General features: G+C 44.5%; 1 protein-coding gene across 4 annotated transcripts in view; it reads left to right on the top strand.

Moving 5' to 3' along the window:
- Positions 1-22,699, top strand: part of JPH1 (junctophilin 1) — a 91,387-nt gene that overhangs the window by 49,814 nt on the left and 18,874 nt on the right. For all 4 annotated transcript variants that reach the window (XM_008255639.5, XM_008255638.5, XM_008255637.5 and 1 more), the window contains 1 exon segment: positions 20,229-20,347. In XM_008255639.5, the coding sequence (XP_008253861.1) occupies positions 20,229-20,347 (119 nt within the window).

The following is a 22,699-nucleotide window of genomic DNA, read 5'->3' as shown; positions in this document are numbered from 1 at the left end:
GCTTGAACTGTGAAAGTTTCCAAGACCTCACAGCCCATCTGTAGAAAGGTGTTTTTTACATTTGCTTTAACTTTTTAACAAGTGGAGGGCTTTTCCGACCCATTTTTCTTCTCTGAAGCCATGGTGTTGACTCCAGCTAAGAACTCACACCTTCTGTCTAGCACCAACGTGGTAGAGGAGGGTGCATGGGAGGGGAAGGGTTGAACCAAATGTTTCTTAGAAGGTCCACCTCTGAAAGCTCAGAAACTTGAGGAAGCTGGCTTTTTGTGTTCATGCAATGCCCTGAAGGCTCTCTAAGTATATTCATTATATCTTGTTTGAAAAATCCTAACCAGAAGTCGATCTTCGAAAAGTTATTACAAATATCCCAGTAGGACTCAGTTAGGAGCCAATGACATCTTTACTTTTCCTGTCCTCGCTATCCGTGTTGCTCGGTTTCCTCTCAGGTTTTTATGACTGCCCCATGGGTTCCTGCCACAGTTTGTCATTCCCACAAGGCTCCCATTGGCCCACCTCTTGGGTGGTAAACACCTGGGAAGTAGGAGTGAGGCCAGGGTGCATGATACAGAATCTCAGACAGCTTGATTCACAGCCAAAGCACAATTGGATTATGTCAAAAAGGGAAAAGGTGCCACGTGCATTTGCCGTGTTTCTTCACAGAGCAGGCCGATTTAAATATAGCCTACTACCACAACTTGTCCAGAATTAAAATAGCTCAGAACAAATGGCAAATGGCAAGGACTAGGGCTCTTTGCCAGGGGGTGGCTAAGGGACGGGAAAACGGGCTTTTGAGAGAGATTGCTCAGGCTTGAATAACCTCAGACGAAAGGACGGCCTGTGATCCTACGACATCTCTTACATCTCAGGTCAACATAAATTCCCAGTGCATAGAAAAGAAGACTGGTTAAAGTATTTAGACATGTAGAAGGTTGTTTTACAAACCACATAAAATGTGCGATATTATTTTAAAAATAAAGTCATATTACTGAATCCCGCTGGGGTGGTTTCTCATGTAAAGTCAAGGTCAGTGCCATTGCAGTTAGGTTTTCTAGACATAAGAGACATTGGTAACCCAGGAATCGAGTTCCATAATATCCCTGTAATAAAGCCTTACTTGTCAAAGGAACTGGGATATTACATAATGAAATTATAATTTAAAAATATGAGCACCCTCGACTGAGATACTTGCCAAGGCAGCATCATAGTCAGTGCAAGAGTTTTACCTGTTTCAGTTAAACTGGTCATTCCTGAAGTTTATTGTTTGGTTGCTTGGTTGTTTTTAAATTATTCTTGATGCCAACTCTTATCATATTCCCTGTGATTCAAACAAGGATAAGTAAAATAAGTACAGTTAAATATTTTCCCCAAAGAAAAACAAACAAAAGCCTCAGGCAGTCATAGTACATGGTTAACATTTGTTGATACAGATATAACTATCAATCAAATATACACATGGTAAAATGTGCATATATTTACATATATTTATGAATTCTCCCCATATTCACTGGCAGGTTAAACCTACCAGGCAAACAGGTAGTACATTTTTAGAATAAATTTTGTAAAGATTTATTTATTTATTTGAAAGGCAGAGTTACAGAAAGAGACAGAGAGAGAAAGGGGTTTGCTGTCCACTGGTTTACTCTTCAAAAGGCCACAAGAGCCAGGGCTGTGCCAGGCTGAAGCCAGGAGCACCTTCCAGGTCTCCTGGATGGGTGCAGGGGCCGAATCACTTGGGCTATCTTCCACTGCTTTACCAGGCCATTGGCAGGGAGCATGGGATGCCGACATCACAGGCATTAGCTTAACCTGCTATACCACAGTGCTGGCCACCCTCATCTTTAGAAATTTTTAATGATAACAAGTAATTCATCATCTTATAATATTGAAGTTGATAATTGCTTCTAGGATTGCAAAGCAGATTTGAAAAATAATACCCCCAGATATTTTCATTATTTTTAGAGTGGAAAAGATTTTTGCTTCAAAATTTAATTTTGAGCTTTTGGAACCAAGGTAGATAAGCTGGTTTCTGGAATGACACCAGCCCCCTGGAAAAGACATTTTCACAAGTAACTTGTAAGAAGCTATTTATCCTATTAAAATATATCACTTGTGGTAACTTGCTAGAGTGTCCCAGAGCTCAGACCAGCATCAGACCCTGTTTCCTTTCACTTTGCCATGAAAGATCACTCTTTGAGCAGCCGTTACTGTGACGACTAGGGAAAACATTGCAAAGAACCTTCATATTTATAATGACTGTTGCCAGCAGGGATCATCTGCCAGGGAGAAATTGAAGGGAAAAGTAGCTTTTGTTTCTCCACCAGAGGGGGGTGGAGCAGGATAATGATATGCATGACATATACTCCTATAAGAAATAGGGGAAAGAAAATGAGCGTCGTATTTAAAATCAGAATTACCTGTGTGTCCAGAGCCGCAGCAATGCAGAAGCATTCCTAGACATGTGTAGGTCACTGAAGTGTTGAGGTTCTGTTTCAGGTGGAAAAGATTAGCAGTTGATAGGAAATGAGGATTTGGACAGCAGTGGAAAGACATTAGGAGAGACCAACCAGGGTGACGATCTCAGGGAGCGCAAATTCAGAAGTGATCAGAAACCTGGAGAAGTGTCAGTGGCAAGACAAGGAACCAGAGGGCACTGGTAGTTTTAGTAAGAGCTAGAAGTGAGCATTCAGCAAGTTGTTATCCTCCATCTCCTGGGCCTGGTCTCTTGCTCCTTGTCTTCAACACAAAAAGGCCTCAACTTTTCTTGATATTCCATGGAACAAATGCCATTTTCCAGGGTGTTTCAAATCTCCCTTGGAGGGAGTCCTGTCTACCAGGGTGGGCTTTTATCTGGGCAACAGGACTGACTGTCAGGGGTCTCTCTTTTCCTTGATACCCCTCCTGTTTTCAGGGTAGCTGGTCAATCCGGAGGGACCCATGTGAAATTGTAAAAGGGCTGTCTGTGACCCCATGGCACTAATGCCAAACCAAAACATACAGAATGTGACGTCCCCTCTTCCATCATACCCATTGCAACATTCCTTGAGTACAAAAATATAAATATAGTTCGCAAGTTTCACCAGAATCCTAGAGAGCCTCTCCTGCCTTAAGTGCCAGGGGGTGTTTTCTCACTCACGCTTAAGACAGGACAGAGCCAAGGAAGCAGGAGTGCATCCTTGTGTCCCCAAATCTGTTGCTATTTCAGCAGAGTAGTGTGATTGTGTTGAAAGATAGAACCCTTTCCAGTGCTCCTTTCACTGGCAAAAATTTGGCGTAGGGAGCAGATCTACCTTGAAAGCACAGTCATTTCCCCGCTCATCCACGGGAGATGCGTTCTAAGACTCCAGTGGCTGCCTGAAACCCCTCGTAGTATCAAACCCTGTAGCTTAATGTCTTTTCCATCTTAGCTCAGCGTTTATACACTCTGCCCATAACTTTTTGCAGTGTGAGGTACTTAAAGCTGGCATGAATTTCTTTTTCCTTCATCACAATTACATGGAGAGGTTTTTTTTTTCTTGTAGATCTTAGCATCTTTAGCATAATTTTTATTAAGTCAAGAAATTTCATCTTTTCGCTTAACAGAAGTACATTATGGCTTCTCTTCTGTGTATGCAAGTTACCAGCCTCACTACTCTGGCTCTTACTTTAACTGTTATTCAAACATAAGCACAGCTGTCCTGTAATTGTTAGTGTGATAACCAAGGCACTACAAAGTGGCGTATAGTACATAGTACAGAGGCTCTGGACGGGGACATGATTTGCCTCCCTGGGATGATGAGGATGGTATGAGATCTTGTCAAGTGAATTGGAACTGTGTGATTTAAAACTGAGGAATTGTTTGTTTCTGGAATATTCCATTTAATATTGTGGGGCCAAAGTTAATCAAGAAGGCAAAACCATGGAAAATGGGAGCTACAGTATAGCCTGAGGCTCTGGGGCAAACCTGGAGACCCTGCCGTGAACACATGGCCACTGTCGGTTACCAGCAAAGCAGCAGGTATGCTCAGATACTAATGGCAGACAACTCCCAGGCAAGGGGAGCGCAGGCTTGGGGTGGGCAGCCCACTCCTCCTGCCGCTCCAAAGCTCAGTCTGACTTTCCTATAGTTACAAGTTAGCCATCAACAGTTTCCAGATTCTTGGGCTTCCTCTTCTTGGGCCTCATAAATAAGCCTGACCTCAATGGAAATGACACTCTAAATTTCCCTCTTCTTGGGATGTATAGCTTTCCCTCTGTAGCTGAAATTCTTCTTGAGATCCTTGGAATTGGTCTGACCGGGAAGTGGTTCCATTCGGGTTATTGCATCTGTCAACAAGGAATGGAGTCGGGGAAGACAGGCTGAGCATTCCTCCAGGGCTGCAGCAGGAGTTCGTCTGTCCCACCTCCAGCCCCAGAATCAACTCATCCTGCTAAGAAGATAAGGAAAGGTTAAAAGTTCATCAGAATGTGTCTAGCATCAATACCCAGGCAGAGAGCAGGCCCCGGTCAAGAATATTCTAAGTGTTACAAGCCTTGCAAGGATATAAGTACTGAAGCAGCTCACTATCTACCTATGAGGACCAGAGAGAAAAGATCCCTATTTGAGCCAGAGTTTAACATGATTATTTTACTTGACTTGAATGCTGTCTTGCATTTCTCCCATGATCTCTAATGAAGAAGTTTATCGTTTTTTACCCTGATGTGTATGCATCCATCTTTGAAACTATCCCTGTACCCCAAGTTATACCACATGTTGCTTTTATTGAAGTTACTAAACAAAAAACCAGCCATGCTGAATTATTATGTATTTGTTTCTGCCTCTATTTTTTTCTCAGTGTCCTTGGATAAGCTATTATTTGATCTATAGCCTATCAAGACAAAAATTTTCTGTCCTAGGTTTAACATAGCAAATGCTGAAAACAGGTAAAAAATAACAGAAAATTTTTGAGATTCTCATGAGGAAAAAGAAAACTTTTCAAGAATTCAGGAAGAATTAGATGATCTTCTGATATTTCCTTTTAAACTTGGAGGCGTTAATTACTAATTTGGTGATTTGAGGAAGGCAACTATGAGCGGGATGAATCTGTAGTATTTTTAACACCACCTAAATATGTTCCCGCTAAAGAATAACCTTGATGAAAACCAAATCTGTCCTATAATCTTTAGTAAGATATTTTCTAAGCTGTGTTATTTCATCTGAAAGTGAGCCAAAACTGGTTAAAAATATATATATTGGAAGAGAAAGCTCAAAATTTGCATTTTTCAATAGGAGCTATAAATCTATGAAAATTACAGACTGAATAGAGAAGTAAAGAGAGCAGTAACAGACTCAAAGAAAATGCATGAATATCAGTGAACTGTGGATATGAATGGATTTTTTAACAGGAAGAATGTAGAGCTAGAAGGTAAAATAATTAAATAACAGAATGTTTGCTAGAGCAAGATCTAGAAGACAGTACTACAGAAATCTCTCTTCAGAGCATACTCACCATCAACCTTTATCCTAAAGGTTCAAAGGGCTAGTTTCTGCCCATATATTTCGCTGGATAGCTTAGTGACTTTCAGTATGGTCCTGGTCTCTCTCAGACTCAGATCCCTACCAAAGGAGAAGTAGTTGCCTGACTGTGGGGGAGAGTCATGTACAGTCTCAAAAACCCTCCCAGTTTGCTTGTGTTTGGTTTTTTTGTTTGTTTGTTCCTGCTTTTGTTTTGGTGCGGTATTTTTCACACTGTGTTCTTAACAAAGTATGTTAAAATTTTAACAAAGCAAAAACATTCCACGGTCATTTCTTCAACACTGGATAGTTAGCATAAATCAGAGCAAGTAACTTTGTGTTTAGCATTCTGTTGTCCATGGTATCTGTAGCCAAAGGCTGGAGATTTAAAATAAAAATAGTCAAGGGCTTGTTAGTTGAACTACTGAATGATTATTTGTCTCAGACAAGGGGTGAAGTAAGTGGAGGAAGAGACTTGCAGTTTCTACCAGAATATGTGAAGTGAATGAAGCTAGTTTGCTAGCAGAATAAAGGCACCCTACAGCTGGAGCATTCCTCACAAAGTAGTCTTCTTAAAACATGGATTTTGGACATCCTAGCTGAAGATACAGAAAGATTTTGCAAATCCGGTCCCAAGCAAGTTCGTGTTCACGTTGTTTGGTGTCAGAGGCCCTGTACAAGAATAGGTCCCTTTATTGTTTGCTATTTGGTGTATTCAGACAAACAGAAAGGGGTACACTGGCAGATTTGGGTTTTTAGAGATTTTAGACAGTGTAAGATAGAAAACAGGTATCGTACTCCCTAAGAGTACCTAAGAGATCTTTACAACTGAAGTTGAAGGAGTTCTAAGGTTTACGTCACTTCAGCCTGGTTTTTTAAATGTATGAAGTATCTGTGAAATGGGCTTAAGTCCCAAGGCGTAGATTTATGGGCATTTGCAGCAGTGAGTGGAGATCAGGTCAGTTTATGATCCGGTCACCAGGTCAGTCATTCAGTAGAATACCTGTTTTGACCATGAGGTAGTCTTCAGTTGTTCTGATTTTTAGTCATACTTTAATTTACACCCACTGGCAAGAAGCATAACATTGACAAGAAGAATTTGATGCAGGCATAAAAACAGCATTGACAGGATAATTCTTGTTGTCCAAAATGTCTTGTTAGCTTCCAAAGGCTGCACAGTTCTTCCCAGGCACCACCAGGTGTTTTCATTGCACTGCTTAAAGGAAAACATAGCCATGATTACACTTGTATCTAGTTTTTGTTTCCTAGGCTATGTGTCCATTTTATTTATTTTTTAAAAGATTTATTTATTTATATGAGAGGCAGAGTTACAGATAGAAGGAGAGACAGCAACAGAGGTCTTCCATCTACTGGTTCACTCCCCAGGTGGCCGCAGTGGCTAGAGCTGGGCTGATCAGAAGCCAGGAGCCTGGAGCTGCTTCTGGGCCTCCATGTGGGTGCAGGGGCGCAAGCATTTGGGCCATCCTGTACTACTTTCCCATGCACATTAGCAGGGAGCTGGATTGGAACTGGAACAGCCAGGACTCAAACTGGCACCCATATGGGATGCTGGCACCACAGGCAGAGGCTTAACCTACTATGCCACAGCACTGGCCCCTGTGTGTCCATTTTAAAATAAATTGGTTCACCTTTTCTTACCAAAAGCTTACTAGCCAATAACTTAATTCAGTGATATCATCTAGTGGCAAGCCAACTGGAGTCAAATAACATAGTTTTCATAAGGTTTATCACAGGGAAGATAGGGAGGCCGTTATCAGTCAATTGAAAAGCACCCGAAACTGTCATATGTGCACTTACATGACCTCCAGTTTTCAGATTGCCTTCACGTTTTGCCTCGATCCTGACATAGTCCATTCTTTCCTGTCTTGTCCACAGAACACTGTGCAGTGTGTGCTTCCTGTCTCCCGAAAATCCCATGGTGACTTACACGGTGACCCCATGCTCCTCGCTCCAGGTCCCTGCCCCTGCATCAAGGCCACCTCCAACCTGCTCTGCTTCCCTTAGGAAAAGGGAAAGATGCAGAACCACACAGACCTGCAGCTGGGTCCTCCCAGTCCTGCTCAGCTGTCTAACATCCCTTTCTCCCACTGCTTACAACTGTACAGAGCTGGCTCAGAATCCTCACCGCTCTCCTTTAGGCTCTCTCATTCTCCCCATCAGCCCTTAATTGCATCAGAAGGCCAAAATGGGCATTGATCTACCAAAAACCTTCTCTAAGTTAATGCGGAGTGCTTTGTGTATATCAATCCTGGTCCCAGAACAACTCTGCAAGGTTGTATCTCCCCCTTTTTACAGGTAAGGAAACTGAGGCACAACTAAGATGTGCAAAACGGTTTGAGCTGGCTCTCCTACAACACTCTTAGTCTCTCACGCTTGGGGTGCCTCAAGTCATCTTAAAACACTGATCAACCCATCACTGTGGGTTTTGTCCTGGGTCCTTTCTTCCATCCAGGACCTGACTCCCTCAGTTGTCAAAGCTGCTTCGTTTTCTCCTGTTCTCTGAGCATCTTTCTTCCTGCCTTCCAATGGGAGCAGCTCTCTGTTTCTTAAAATCTGAGTTAAACCTCTTTTCCCTTGACCCAGCTAATCCTTCTGGTTACTGTCCAAATTTCCTCCTTCCTTTCTGGGTCAAAAGTCTCCAGCATGCAGGCCACACCTGCTTCCTCTACTTCCCCTGCCCGCTTCCTTGCCGACTCCCTTCCATCTGGCTTCGGCGGTGGCCTCCTTATTTGAGCCGCCTCCTCCGAGGGTCTCAACAAATGCAGTGGCCTTCGTGCAGCACGAATCTCTCTCCAGCGCGCAATAGGACTTTCTGCCTCTGATTTTAACTGTACTTGTCCCAGTGACTGCACATAAATCAGCCAGGCAGGCTGAGGAGAGCATGCAGCTGCCCCCTGAGAAAAGACAAATTGGGATCTGGCCCACTTAACTCCTAAAAGGAGCACCGGGAGTTAACCAAGAACAGGAACTTGGAACAGTTCCACTGGACATTTACCACTTTCCCTGGATGCTACCGTGTTACAGTCATGGACCTAGAATACTTTAGTCCATGGCTTTGGTTCTGTGCTTTTCTGACTCACTTTTTTTTGGTGAGTTCATCCACCTTTTGTTGAACTCGTTGTCTGTTTCTAAATTAGGCCTTTTCTTTGCATTGCAGCCCTGTATCTTCAGCTTCTCCATGTCTGTGTCGTGTAGAGTCCTCATTGGCGAAAACTGAACTTGTCAAAAGTGTCTCGCTGTAGTAGGGCCATTCATCCAGGCACCGTGTTGGCAATCTTGGGGTTATCTTTTATTTCTCTCCTTACCCACTGAGCCAGTCTCCTTATGTTTTTGGTGATAAGCTTTGTGCCGGGCCGTAATGTTAAGAGCTAGCAAAACAGACATGAAGCCTGCCGTCCTAAGTTGTGACACTTCCTGCCTTAAAGTGTCCCTCGGTTGTTCCTTCACTGTGTGGCTGCTTCCCCTCGTTAGACCACGAGCATGCCGCAGCCCACGTCAGTGCAGCAAATTCCCAGCCGAGAGGCTCCTGTTTGGTTTCTTCATCCACACCTCTTCTAAAGGCATAGTGGGCATTGATCCTACTAAATACCTTCTCTAAGTTAGTGCGGAGGGCTTTGTATAAACCAGTCCTGGTCCCGGAACAACTCTGCAAGGTAATATTGCCCCCTTTTCACAGGTGAAGAAATTGAGGCACAGGGAATATGTGAAAAACACTGTAAATACTTGTCTGTCAGGTAATTTTCAAAATTTTTTTATTATAAAATATATGTAACAAAATGTACCATGTTAGTCTTTTTATAGTGTATACTCACTTCACTGTACAACAAACCACCAGAACTTTTCATCTTAAAAAACGAACTCTGTGCCTTTAATCAGCTTCCCATTCTGCCCTCACCCTAACCCCTGGCAGCCACTGTCTACTCTGTTTCTATGAACTTGACTACCCTAAGCACCTTATATACTATTTGTTTTTTCATCACTGCCTTCTTCCACTTAGCATAACATCTCAAGGTTCATCCATGTTGTAGCTTGTGCCTGATTTTCTTGTTAAGGCTGGGTGATATCCCAACATCTATATATGTACGTATGTATGCAACATTTTGTTTATTCTTGTAGTGACACTCAGGTTGCTTCCACCTTTGGGCTATTGTAAATAACGCTGCTATCAACATAGGTGTGCAAATGTGTCTGTAAGATCCTGCCTTCAATGCTTTGGGTATAGACTCCAAAGAGGAATTGGGGGGTCATATGGTAATCCTGGGTGGTTTTTTTTGTTTTTTTTTTTTCTTTTTTCTTCAGTTTTTGAGGAACCATGCCATATGACATTCCTACCAGCAGTGCACAGATTCTAACTTCTCCATATCTTTGCCAACATTGTTTTCTGGTGGTGGTTTGGGTTTTTGGTGTTTTTTTTTTTTTTAATAGTAGCCATCCAACAAGCATAAGGTGGTTTCTCCTTGTGGTTTTGATTTGCATTTCACTTATGCTTAATGGTACTGAGTGTCTTTTCATGTGTTTACTAGCCATTCATGTGTCTTTGCAGAAATGTCTATTCAAACCCTTTGCCTGTTTTTTAATCGATCAATTTGTTTTTGTTGGATTGTTGAATTTGTTGAACTCCATATTCTGTTCACTGACCTCTTACCAGAAATATGATTCGCAAATATTTTTTTATCCCACTCAGTAGGTTGCAGGTGTTTATGTTTCAAAATTTTTGTCTTGCTTTGGCAATGCTTTTGAACTTCAGAATGATCCTCATTCAAAAGGGCTTCTCTCCAAAAATTATTTCAAGACTAAAACACTCTTAAGTTTTTTTACATCAGATTTTTATCAAGGCATAAAAAACAAAAAGTAATTCTTAGATGAAATAAAACTTAGAATAGCATAAAATAACTAATTATTTGGCCTATTCCAATCCAGGATTAGAAGTAGCCTATCCAGAGAATAGGACCTTTAAGCGTATTAATTTTTTCATCAAATGTTAAGGAATAAAAATCTATGAAGTATTTAAGAATGAGAACTTATTTGAAAATGTTCTGGATATAGAAAAAAATCACAAGAGGAGTTGGAATAATAGACTCTCCTATCCCCAAGTTAGGACATCTGTCCCCTGTACATTACCACGGCAAGGGGCTAGAGTTGAGAAAACATAGTATAAGAACTTTCAGATCCAGGAATTGATATTTTGTTTGCACATCCTGCCAGTTTCCAAAATGTATTGGAAGGGCACTGTGATGAGTCACACACATGCTAGCGTTCCTGACATCTAGGTAAAGCCATGTAGTTAGAGGAGGTAGCTATGTACATACATTGAAGATAATTTTACTCCAAGTTTCCTGGTAGCCTTAACAAAAGAGAAACAATAGATGATGTAGTTCAAGTGGTATGATACAAGGAAGCACACCGGGTTATCATCAGAGACCAAATTTTCCTGGCACTGAACTGCAAGAGAAATGTATCACCTAGACCTTTATAAACATGACAATGACCTACATAATGGACAGCATTGTACGAAAGCTGTGTAAACATTCTTCACTTGAATCTTGGCTCCTCCTATCGCCCTGTGATAAAAAGCCAAGAATATGATATTAATTACAATTCTGTGAAGGCATTTCTCTGAAAAATCAGTGTGGTTTAACTTTTGATCTCATTGACAAGAATCATTTGTGGCTCAGACTGACCTTGGCTTAGTCCCTGGCTATTAAGGCTGTCAAAGCTGGAATCCTAACAGCACTGCAGAAGTTTAGGTCCTCGAAATGCCCAATGCCAAACTTCAATAAGTATAGTAAGCCCATGGTTTACATTTTTTTTAATTTTAATTTTGAATAGAAATATTACAAATGTATATATCTATGGGATTCATTTATATTATGTATCTAACTTGATACTGCTTTGATTTTTTTAAATATTGATTTATTTGAAAGGCAGAGCGACGGGGTAGGGGTCGGGGAGACAGAGAAAGACCCCTTCCACTTACTGGTTCAATCCCCAAATGTCCTCAGTACCCAAGGCTGGACCAGGCTGAAGCCAGGAGCCTGGGACTCCGTCTGGGTCTCCCACGCAGATATGAGGGACCCAAGTACCTGGGCCATTAGTAGGGAGTAGGATCAGAAGCTAAGCAGCCAGGACTCAAACTGGCACTCTGATAGGGGATGCTGTTGTCAAACAGCAGCTTAACCCACCTCGCCACAATGCCAGTTCAGTCCCTTGATATAAGGACACACACTCCCACTTTGACGAACAGAGCCACTATCTGCTCATAACATAATTAGTTTTAAACTAGGACCTGAGAATTCTGTCTTGAAGTTACTCTTCCAGATCCTGTTGTAAAACAATTGATGGAGAAAAGTAGCATTCAAGAACTTACAGATGGTGAGAACGGGTACTTATACAGTAGACAGCTCCAGCCAGATTTTCTGAATATGCAGCTTCAGCAAAATCATTATCCTGGCCAGGTGAAAACCACGATTGGCTCTGTCTTTTAATGGAGGTATGGAAGATTCTAAGTTCTAAGCCGAGACAGACATCAAAGAGCCCTGAGTTCACCCAGTGTCAAGTGCACGTGCTGAGCCCCACTGGGTCAGTCTCGTCAGAGAACCAAATCCAGACAGAACGACCAGTCTCTCCTAGAGGCGGGGAACTTGGAATCAGGCCTCTGAGTTTTAGCTGAGATCTGGGGAGCCAGTTGGTTCCTGGCCCTATCGAGAACACTCTTCACTCAGCTCACTGATTTCTTCTTAAAAAGGGCTGTAGCCGTCTGCACAAGATAATTGGTTTTCTCAAATTTAGGTCTCTCATAAATGAATAATGTCACAGTCCAGAAGGAAGGCTAACAGGTCATTTTTTTTTTCTATTTTATTACCCCTGGTGCCATAACCCAGGAAAGAATTTCTGGTTATTGTCAGGCATTTTCAAGGGAGCTGGGAAGGAAGGAGACTAGCTGGCAGGCGGAAGGAAGCAGAGATGTCAGTTTTGCCTTTTGCAGTGACCCTGGGGTACAGTGACCAGGGCAGAAATGGTGAGATGTTTGGATTGGGGACACATACAAGGACCACAAAAAGAGAAATGTGCGGAGAAATGGAGTTAAAGGATATGCTTATTACTTCAATGAAAAATGTTCAAAATATGTGCACAGGTGCTTCATGGTGTTCATTTTCCATGAACTTTTTGAGGACCCCCCACATAGATTTCAATTTTTTTAATTTATTTGACAGAGTTAGAGAGAGAGAGAGAAAGGTCTTCCTTCCATTGGTTCACCCCCTAAATGGTCGCCATGGCTGGCGCGCAGCACGGAACTGAAGCCAGGAGCCAGGTGCTTCTCCTGGTCTCCCATGGGGTGCAGGGCCCAAGCACTTGGGCCATCCTCCACTGCACTCCCGGGCCACAGCAGAGAGCTGGCCTGGAAGAGGAGCAGCTAGAACCCAGCGCCCATATGGGATGCCGGTGCCGCAGGTGGAGGATCAACCAAGTGAGCCATGGCACCAGCCCCTCAATTTTTTTGCTCTAAAATGCATTAATCATTTAATTCCATTTCAGTGCAAACTTTCCAAAGTCTCCTTGAACTCAGAAAGTAGCACCAACTGCACGTGCTGACTGCAGAAGTGTGTGAGGGAAGCAGGTGTCCCAGAAGACTTGAGCCTAAATCCACTGCAGCACCGTGTTGCCGTCACCAAGACTGGGGTGGTCATGTGACAGTTGCTCTTGTTTTTAAATGTTTCCATTGATAATTTTCTTTTTTTTTAAATATTTATTTATTTATTTCAAAGTCAGAGTTATAGAGAGAGATCTTCCATCCGATGGTTCACTCCCCAGTTGGCCGCAGTGGCCAGAGCTGCACCGATCTGAAGCCAGGAGCCAAGAGCTTCTTCCTGGTCTCCCACTCCCATTGCCATCCTCTACTGCTTTCCCAGGCCATAGCAGAGAGCTGGATTGGAAGAGGAGCAGCCGGGACTTGAACCAGCCCCCATATGGGATGCCAGCGCTTCAGGCCAGGGTGCTAACCCACTGCACCACAGCGCCAGCCCCCATTAATAATTTTCTTTAACTACTTGGACATCAAAGAAAATCACAGGAATAGCCCCTGAGCCAATTAGATTATAGCCTCTGCCATCAAATTGTAAGGTAAATCCATCATGTATAACAAATTTTAAAAGATGTCAAAATCAATTCGTTTTTCTGAAGTTTTTTGCTGGGAAGAGAATGTTTAAGAAATAGCAAATGGGCTGGTGCTGTGGCACAGTAGGTTAATCCTCCGCCTGTGTCACCGGCATTTCATATGGGCACCGGTTCTAGTCCCAGCTGCTCCTCTTCCAACCCAGATCTCTGCTATGGCCTGGGAAAGTAGTTAGATAGCCAACTGCTTGGGCCCCTGCACCCGTGGGACACCCAGAAGCTTTAGACTCCTGACTTCGGATCAGTGCAGCTTTGGCCGTTGTGGCCATTTGGGAAGTGAACCAGCAGAAGGAAGACCTCTCTCTCTGTCTCCTCTCCCACTTACTCTATAACTATATGTCTCAAATAAATAAATAAAATTTAAAAAGAAATAGCAAACTTTGCAAATAGCGGGTACCATTTTACTGTAAGCAGAATCATGCTACATTCAAGATAAGAATCTTTATCAGCTATTTCAGTTAACAGATATAGAAGTAGGAACAGCCATTGAAGGGGCCCGTGAGGCCCAGAGCAAGAGGGGCATTTGCTGGCACATCTCTAGTATGTGGCTAAATGTGCTTTTTTTGTTGTTAAATATTTATTTACTTATTTGAAAAGCAGAGTTACAGAGAGGCAGAGGCACGAGAGGTCTTCCATCCGCTGGTTCACTCTGCAAATGGGCACAATGGCCAGAGCTGGGCCAATCAAAGCCAGGAGCCAGGAGCTTCCCCCAGGTCTCCCACATGGGTGCAGGGGCCCAAGGACTTGGGGCATCTTCCACTGCTTTCCCAGGCCATAGCAGAGAGCTGGATCAGAAGTGGAGCAGCCAGGACTCAAACCAGCACCCTTATGGAACACCGGCACTGCAGGCAGCAGCTTTACCCACTGTACCACAGCGCCAGCCCCTGAATGTGCTTTTTATGAAAGCATTACTGCATTGCGTTTAAGAAAATTGGAGAAATTAGATTATTTTCTTCTGAATAAGGTGACTTGAGAGCTCATAAAACACTATTTCAGTTCTTATTTGGGGGGAAAAAACCCTCAGATATTCATTAAATTGCTGATTAGAAAAACGATTTGTAACTGAGTCCTTAGGTACAAAGGAGGCCTGGCATTCAGGCATGCCACCAGGGCTTTAAGGGCTGTTCACAGTTGACCTTGGCAGGGCTTTTGTCCAGGGAGGGGTCACTTGACTGCTGAGTGAGCCCAGCCAGCCGCCCTCTGTGTGTCGGCTCTGTGATGCTGTGTCCATGCTGTGCCCTGACACTCCACGGGTGAAAGCTTCGATTCACGTATAAAACGGTAGCCCTAAATGAAGTCGGGAGCTGACGCCCGCTGAAAACGGCTGCTTCTCAGTGACTCTTCACCGCATTCGACAGGAGAAAGTGCATGTGGCAGCAGTATTTGGTGGTTCTTGAGGGTCTGAGGACCGGGAGATGTCCTAGAGCCCTTCTGAATAGTGGAAATGCCTCTTGGGCACCAGGCTCCTTTGCTGTGTGCCCATGTTTCATGCAACTTGCTGCAGCAGCCAGGCCCCCAGGCTGAGTGGTTTCAGCTGGTCTCCTCAGATGGGCTAGCCTGACTCCTTGACCCCCAAGCTGGGGACAGTGACATGTCTTCCCAGTTGATGGATCAAAAGGGGGTTGTGTCTTTCTTGGGAACTGAGCCTGAGCCTGGGATTTTTTTCTTTTTCTTCAATGAGATCTGTCTGCAAAGTGTGTGTGTGTGCGCGTGTGTGTGCAGGTCTTGATTTCTTTGAAAGTCAGAGACAGATCTTCCATCCATTGATTCAATCTCCAAATGCCCACACAGCCTTGGCTGGACCAGGCCAAACCCAGGAGCCTGCAACTGAATCCAGGTCTCCCACATAGGTGGCAGGGAACAAAGTACTTGAGCTTTGTCCTGCTGCCTCCCAGGCTGCACACTGGCAGGAATCTGGAACAGAAATGGAGCCAGAACTCAAACCCAGACACTCTCCAGTATGGGATGCAGGCATCTCAATCATGTTTTAACCGCTGCTCAAATGCCTGCCCATTGAGCCTGGGATTTGAACACATGAATTCAGTGACATGAGCCAGAGGCAGGCCCGGAATATTCCTAGGCAAAATCTAGATATGCCAGTGGCCTTGGCCACCCAGACTGGTGAGCGGCAATGGCAAATTCAGTGGGTTCCTGTTTTCCACTGTCAGGTCCAGGGCTACCAGCAGCTCTGCCACAAACCCCTCTTCTCAGGCTTGGATGTACTTGTAACTCATCTGGCCAGTGAGCAGCAGCACTAACATGTAGAGTCGGGCTCAGCAGCAAGGTCTTCCCTCCTGTTTGGTCTTCCAGGTAAAAGCAAGTAGAGGAGTAGAGGACCAAGTGGAAAGGTTGCAGGAGAAGCTTCCCTGATGCCGTGCTCCCATAATGCACTTGTACAAGGTTAAACTAAATCTGTCTCCTCTCCAGTTTAGCCATATTGTAAGAGGTGGTAGAGATAACACTACCGTCTTATTTGCACATACAGTGTTGTATTTTAAGTGTATTAGAATAAGCAGCTTGAACTTGAGATTTGTAAGTGTATCATCGAAGGGCTAGCAGGTTATAAGGCAGCATGGCTGTGCTCTTATGAAGATTAATTATGATACCTAGACATAATTAGGCTCTAGCTAAGAATAGCAGACACAATGGAAAACCATTCTGGGAGAAAAGAATTGGGATTCTGAGAAACTGAAAGAATATTCACAGAGGGCATCCATTAATTCCCAGGCACTACCTGACTAAAGCTTCACCCACCAGCAGCAATGGCACCCGTGCAGGGTGAGACCACAGCCGGTGTCGGGGAGTGTGTTCCTGCCCTCTTGATTTTGTTTCTCTCTCACAGTCCTTGGGCCATGTAGACAGGTAGTCTACAATATACTCTGTGATCTAGTGATAACGGTTTTCATGACTGGAAGTTGATCCACTCATGTTGAACTAATAGACTTTATTTTTTTAAGAGTGGTTTTAAGTTACCAAAAAATTGAGCAGAGTACAGAGAGTTCTCATATACCTTCTTTCTCCTCCTCATGTCCACACACAGTGACCCTTTTGATGGATGCATTTGGCACAAATTGATGGGCCAATATTGATCCATTAGGATTTTTTTAGAAGAATTTATTTACTTATCTGACAGGCAGTAGTGACAGGAAAAGGGAAAGAGACACAGAGAGAAAGAGAAAGACCCTCCAACTATTGGTTCACTCCCCAAATGGTCACTATGGCTGGGGCTGGTCCAGACCAAAGCCAGGAGCCAAGAACTTCATCCAGATTTCCTATGTGGGTGTCATGGATAAAAGAACTAAAGACATCATCCATTACTTTCCGAGGTGCATTAGCAGCGAGCCAAATCAGAAGCAGAGCAGCTGGGAACACAGCTGGAACACTGTGGCATGGGACACCAGTACCACAGGTGGTAGGTCAGCCCACTGCACCATAATGCTGGCCCCAGGACCCATCAGTATTAAAACACAAAATTTCCATCAGGGTTCACTCTTTGCTTTGTACATTTGACAAATGCCTAGTGTCATGCTCCCTCTACTACAGCATCACACAGAGTAATTTCACGCCTTTATTCATGCCCTTTGCTCTAGTTGTTCCCCCCTTTCACCTTGAGCCCTTTGCAATTGCTGATCTTTTCACTGTCTCTTCTATTCATTTTTTTTAAAGATTTACTTAAGGGTCTGGAGTTGTGGCATAATGGGTTAAAGCACCACCTGCAATGCCATCATCCCATATGGATGCCAGTTGAGTCCCAGCTGCTCCACTTACAATCCAGCTCCCTGCTAATGTGCCTGGGAGAGCAGCAGAAGGTAGCCCAAGTGTTTTGGATTCTGCCACCCCAGTGGGAGACCCAGAAGAAGCTCCTGGCTTGGGCCTGGCCATTGTGGCCATTTGGAGAGTGAGCCAGTGGATGGAAGATAGATAGATATCTCACCCCTACCCCAGGCTGTGTAACTCTGCCTTTCAAATAAATAAAAATAAAAAAGATTTCTTTGAAAGGCAGGGTTACAGAGAGAGAGGAAGCAAGAAAGAGAAAGATCTTTCATCAGCTGGTTCACTCCCCAGCTGGCTACAACCTCCAGGACTGGGCCAGGCAGAAGCCAGGAGCTTCATCCAGGTCTCTCACATGGATAGCTATCTTTCACCAGGCATAATAGCAGAGGAAGTAGAATAGCTGAGACCCAAACCAGTGCCCATGTAGGATGCCAGTGTTGCAGGCAGTGTTTTACCCATATGCACATCAGCCCTTTTCCTACTTGTTTTTAAGTAGTAAGTATCCAGCTATTCTTAAGGAAGCATCATTTATCACTTCGTTCATGTGTGTTCATATTGTGCGTCAGATTGCTTTCTACATTTTGGAATTAGAGCAGAGGGTCAAAAGTCAAAAACTCAATCTTCTAAAAGCTTCCATTCTGGTACTTCAAGCCTCAAGGGTTAGCAAGGGCCTCAGTAGGAGTGTGAGAACACAGAATGAGAAGAGGTAGTTGGAGAAAGGCATTTGAAAATGGAGCCTCCTACCAATGACCCCAGGGTCTGGGGTCAGACTGGAGTTTGGTCTTGAGAGCTCCATCTATTGGCCACCTCCAGCTACCACCTAGGTCTTCTCCCTGAAGACCAGCTACAGCACAGAACCATTTCCCAGTGTTTCCTCTCTGAGAAATATATCTCTTGGAGACTTTGATGAAGCTCTTATTAGCTGTCCATTGCCCTGCCTCATACTAATGATATGTAATAGAAAGTTTACAAAGTTACATGTTGTGGCACAGCTGGTTAAGCCACCTCTTGGGTTGCCAGCATCCTGTATCAAAGTGCCAATTCCAGTGTGGCTGCTCTGCTTCTGATCCAGCTTCCTGCTAATGTACATGGGAGAGACCCAAGTGCTTGGGCCCCTGCCACCTTTGTGGAAGACCAGAATGAAGGTCCTGGGTCCTGGCTATGACCTGGCTCAGACCTGGCTGTTGTAGCTACTCGGGGAGCAAACCAGGAGATGTAAAATCTCTCTGCCCTCTCCCCTCTGCCTCTCTGTTTCTCTGCCTTTTAGATAGATAGCACTGTCTTTTAGATAGAAATATAATTAGATAAAAGGTAGGTAAGTAGGTAGGTAGGTAGGTAGGTAGATAAAAGCTTTAAAAAGAAATGGGTGTTGGGGTCGGCACTGTGGTGTAGCAGGTAAAACTGCCGCCTGCTGTGCCTGCATCCTATACGGGTGCCAGTATAAGACCCACAGCTCCACTTCCGATCCAGCTCTCTTCTATGTCCTAGGAAAGCATTGCAAGATTGCCCAAGTTGTTGGGCCCCTGCGCTCACGAGGGAGACCCAGAAGAGGCTCCTGGCTTCGGATCAGCACAGCTCCAGCCATTGCGGCCAATTGGGGAGTGAACCATCAGATGGAAGACCTCTCTCTTTCTCTCTCTCTCTCTCTCTCTCTGCCTCTCCTCTCTCTGTATAACTGTGACTTTTAAGTAAACTAAATAAATCTTTTAAAAAAAAGAAATGGGTGATGATCATCATCTAGAAACTAACTGGTGATCCCTTGGGCATTGGACCACCCAGAGTTCTAATTTCCCAGTGTCTTCGGGGAGACACCCATTCACATCTTACCATTGGAAGCCCCATTCATTCCTTGCTGCCTTCTCCATGGCCCAAGTCCTGTATAAATGTGATAGGTGTCAGTAAGCAGGGATGGGCCATCAGGTTGATGGAATACCGATACCAGTTCCGTCCTCACCAGCTCTGCCTTGCTTGTCTCTGTTTCATTCAAGAAACATACTTAGAAGTCAGTGGATGGAATCCTGTCTCACAGCCATTTTTAGAGCAGACCCCTGGTCTGTGCCTGGGCTGCTGAGAGCACTGCATGCCCAGTGACGTCACACTAGTAGCCCAGAAGTGGGCACGGCAGGAATATTTACTCCATGAGAATCAGTAAACACTACTACTAACAGTTCTGCTCTAATTTTTTCATCAAAGTGCCACTTTACCCACCCTTCCACCAGGCAGGTCTCTCCAAAATCACATTCTGATGTTGATTTTCCCATGAGAGTGAAGTCCACAAATGCTGCATTAATTCACCTACTAGAATCCGACTCTGATAGTTTGAGTGGGGCAGTGCCAACCAAAGTGAACAGGGGTTTGACCTTGTCGGTGTTGAAAATCAGACTCTGTGAATTAACGGTAAAACTAGTGTTCAAACAGTACTTAAACTTTGTGTGTCTGTGAGGGTACAAACTGTTGAAATCTTTACTTAGTATATACTAAGTTGATCTTCTGTATATAAAGATAATTAAAAACGAATCTTAATGAAAAAACAAATCAGACTTGGCATCAAGCTGCAGACTTTGCTTATACTTCTCATTTCCCCTGGAAGAAGGACCCAGGCCACGCACAGGTAGTTTCATTTCTGTGACCGTCATTAAAATCCCACAGCAACATGACCCTAAGACTCGCTGTTGCAGGTGGCGGGCCGTGATCATGATTAACGTTGCTTTTCATGGATCGAGCTTTGCTTGTCCATGTGTAATTAATAAGGTGCCGCCTTTGCTGACTGGCCCTTTTGTGCCCCGTGTAGGACTGCGCACGCAAGAGCGAAAGCTGACGCCGCCGACCAGGCTGCGCTGGCCGCCCGCCAGGAATGCGACATCGCGAGAGCTGTGGCCAGGGAGCTGTCGCCTGACTTCTACCAGCCAGGTAAAGCAGTTCTCCTTTGACGGGGGCACTGGGAGCCATGGCTCTGGTTTTATTTCCTTTTCACTTGAAGCTCTGTGCTTTAGGAATGTCAGCAGTGCTACAAAACAAGCAGGGGCATACAGGGCTGAATGTCATCTGGTGTCTTAAGTCTCAGCTTCGGAGACCTGAGTCATGCCCGGTATATCCCCCTCCGGCATCCCTACCCTCAGCCACATGGGACCAGGAAGCTAATGGCCGTGCACAGGATGGGAATCGAAAAGAAGTGTCTGATTAGAAAAGCTGTGTCGGTGATAATCGGGCAGATTGCTATAACAAGATCAGAGACACCGGTAGCAATAACAGTGGCGCTAAGAGACGAGCCAGTAAGCATTGTCACTTTTTATCTTAATGAACCTGAGCTAATGCTCAAAGGAGTATGGTTAGGCAGTAAAACTGTCTTTAGAACACAGATATCTGCACAGATTGGGAGGAAAAGGCACATCATGATGGAAGAAATGAAAGTGAAAACTCCAGAAGAAATTATTTTGATCATCTTGCCCCTCGGATATTATAAAATAGTAATAATGGTTTGTAGTAGTTTCAGTTTTTAACTCACTTCTAGTAGTTTCCCAGTAGAGTGTTTCCCTTTTTATAATACACTGGTGACTGTTAAAAATTACAAATTAGTAAGAATCACCTTTCTATATACATTTCTCCATTTTTGATAAGCTTTCTAATGAGTGTTAGAGGCATCAGCAAGTTTCTGGGTGAAGAGATCAAAATAATTCCTTTACATTTCTGAATAGCACAATTTACCTTTTCTTGGGAAAAGACTTTTCCACATGGGTTTTTCTTTAAAAAAAAAAAAAAGATTCATTTATTTGAAAGTCAGAGTTACACAGAGGGAGAAGGAGAGGCAGAGAGAGAGAGGTCTTCCATTCGCTGGTTCACTCCCCAGTTGGCCACAACAACCAGAGCTGCACTAATCCGAAGCCAGGAGCTTTTTCTGGGTCTCCCACGCAGTGCAGGGGCCCAGGGACTTGGGCCATCTTCCACTGCTTTCCCAGGTCATAGCAGAGAGCTGGATCGGAAGCCGGGACTTGAACAGGCGCCCATATGAGATGCTGGCACTGTAGGCGGCAGCTTTACCTGCTACGCCACAGCACCAGCCCTGACATTGGTCTTTCTTAAGTCCAGCTGTGTCACTGCCACCCGGCCCCTGGCCCAGCACCCTGCACAGTGTAGGTTTGTACATGTTTGCTTCCAGCGAGGGGGTGCTGGGTGGGCCCCACAGGGCATCACTGTGGTTTTCAGGGTGAATAAAGGTGAGCAGAACAGTGAGATCCACAGAACAGCTAGGAACCTGCCTGCAATAAGGGATGGGGAAATGACCTGCAGATTTTTGGCTTGGGGATTGATTTGTTTTTTTCCCTGCAAAGAAAGAAGACAGTTGAGGGACAGGTTAAGAAGGTGCAGATTGGCCGGCGCCGTGGCTCACTTGGCTAATCCTCCATCTGCGGCGCCGGCACCCTGGGTTCTAGACCCAGTTGGGGCGCCGGATTCTGTCCTGGTTGCTTCTCTTCCAGTCCAGCTCTCTAATGTGGCCCAGGAAGGCAGTGGAGGATGGCCCAAGTGCTTGGGTCCCTGCACCTGACTGGGAGACCGGGAGGAGGCACCTGGCTCCTGGCTTCAGATCAGTGCAGCGACAGCCGAAGCGGCCATTAGGGGAGTGAACCAACGGAAGGAAGACCTTTCTCTCTGTCTCTCTCTCACTGTCTAAAACTCTACCTGTCAAATTAAAAAAAAAAAAAAAAAAAAAGGTGCAGATTGTTTGAGGGAAAGGCTGCAGAGGGGCCTGGTCCAGTTGCTGAGTGACAGATAACACCCTTCCAGAGTAACTTCTCTGGAGTTCAAGTCCAAGGGAGCCAACCAATGCTAATGTGTGTTTTCTTTCACATGCATTTTTTTTAATCCTTTTGCATAGGATTTAAATCAGTTACTTCATATATAGATTTTGTTAGGAAAGGGAGTCTGCATTGTTTTTTGTAGTGACCTGTTAAGAAAAAAATTATTTTCTGGTGTGAAATGAACTCACACTTCCCTGGTGCCTAAAGTTCACAGGCGAATTAGCTGTTCAAGGGGGTGAGAGCTGTAGAAGGAGTTCAGCGGTGGCACAGGGATGGTCCTGTGCTCCCCAGTGCTGCTGCCACTGGGGAGACCCTGGGCAGCCAGCGGGTGTGGGCCTGAGCTGCCCTGAAAGCCAACAGACTCCCTATTGTTGTCTGCAGATGTGACTGCCTGGCTCCCTTGTCCATGCTCTTGGGCAGCAGGATCTTTCTGGATTTCTCTTACGTGTCACCAAGAGGAAGGCCA

This window comes from Oryctolagus cuniculus, chromosome 6, assembly GCF_051225735.1.
Source record: "Oryctolagus cuniculus isolate XC-2025 breed Fujian yellow rabbit chromosome 6, ASM5122573v1, whole genome shotgun sequence".
Lineage (NCBI taxonomy): Eukaryota > Metazoa > Chordata > Mammalia > Lagomorpha > Leporidae > Oryctolagus > Oryctolagus cuniculus.
The sequence above is the reverse complement of the archived record's forward strand: the minus strand, read 5'-3'. Positions and strand labels throughout refer to the sequence as shown.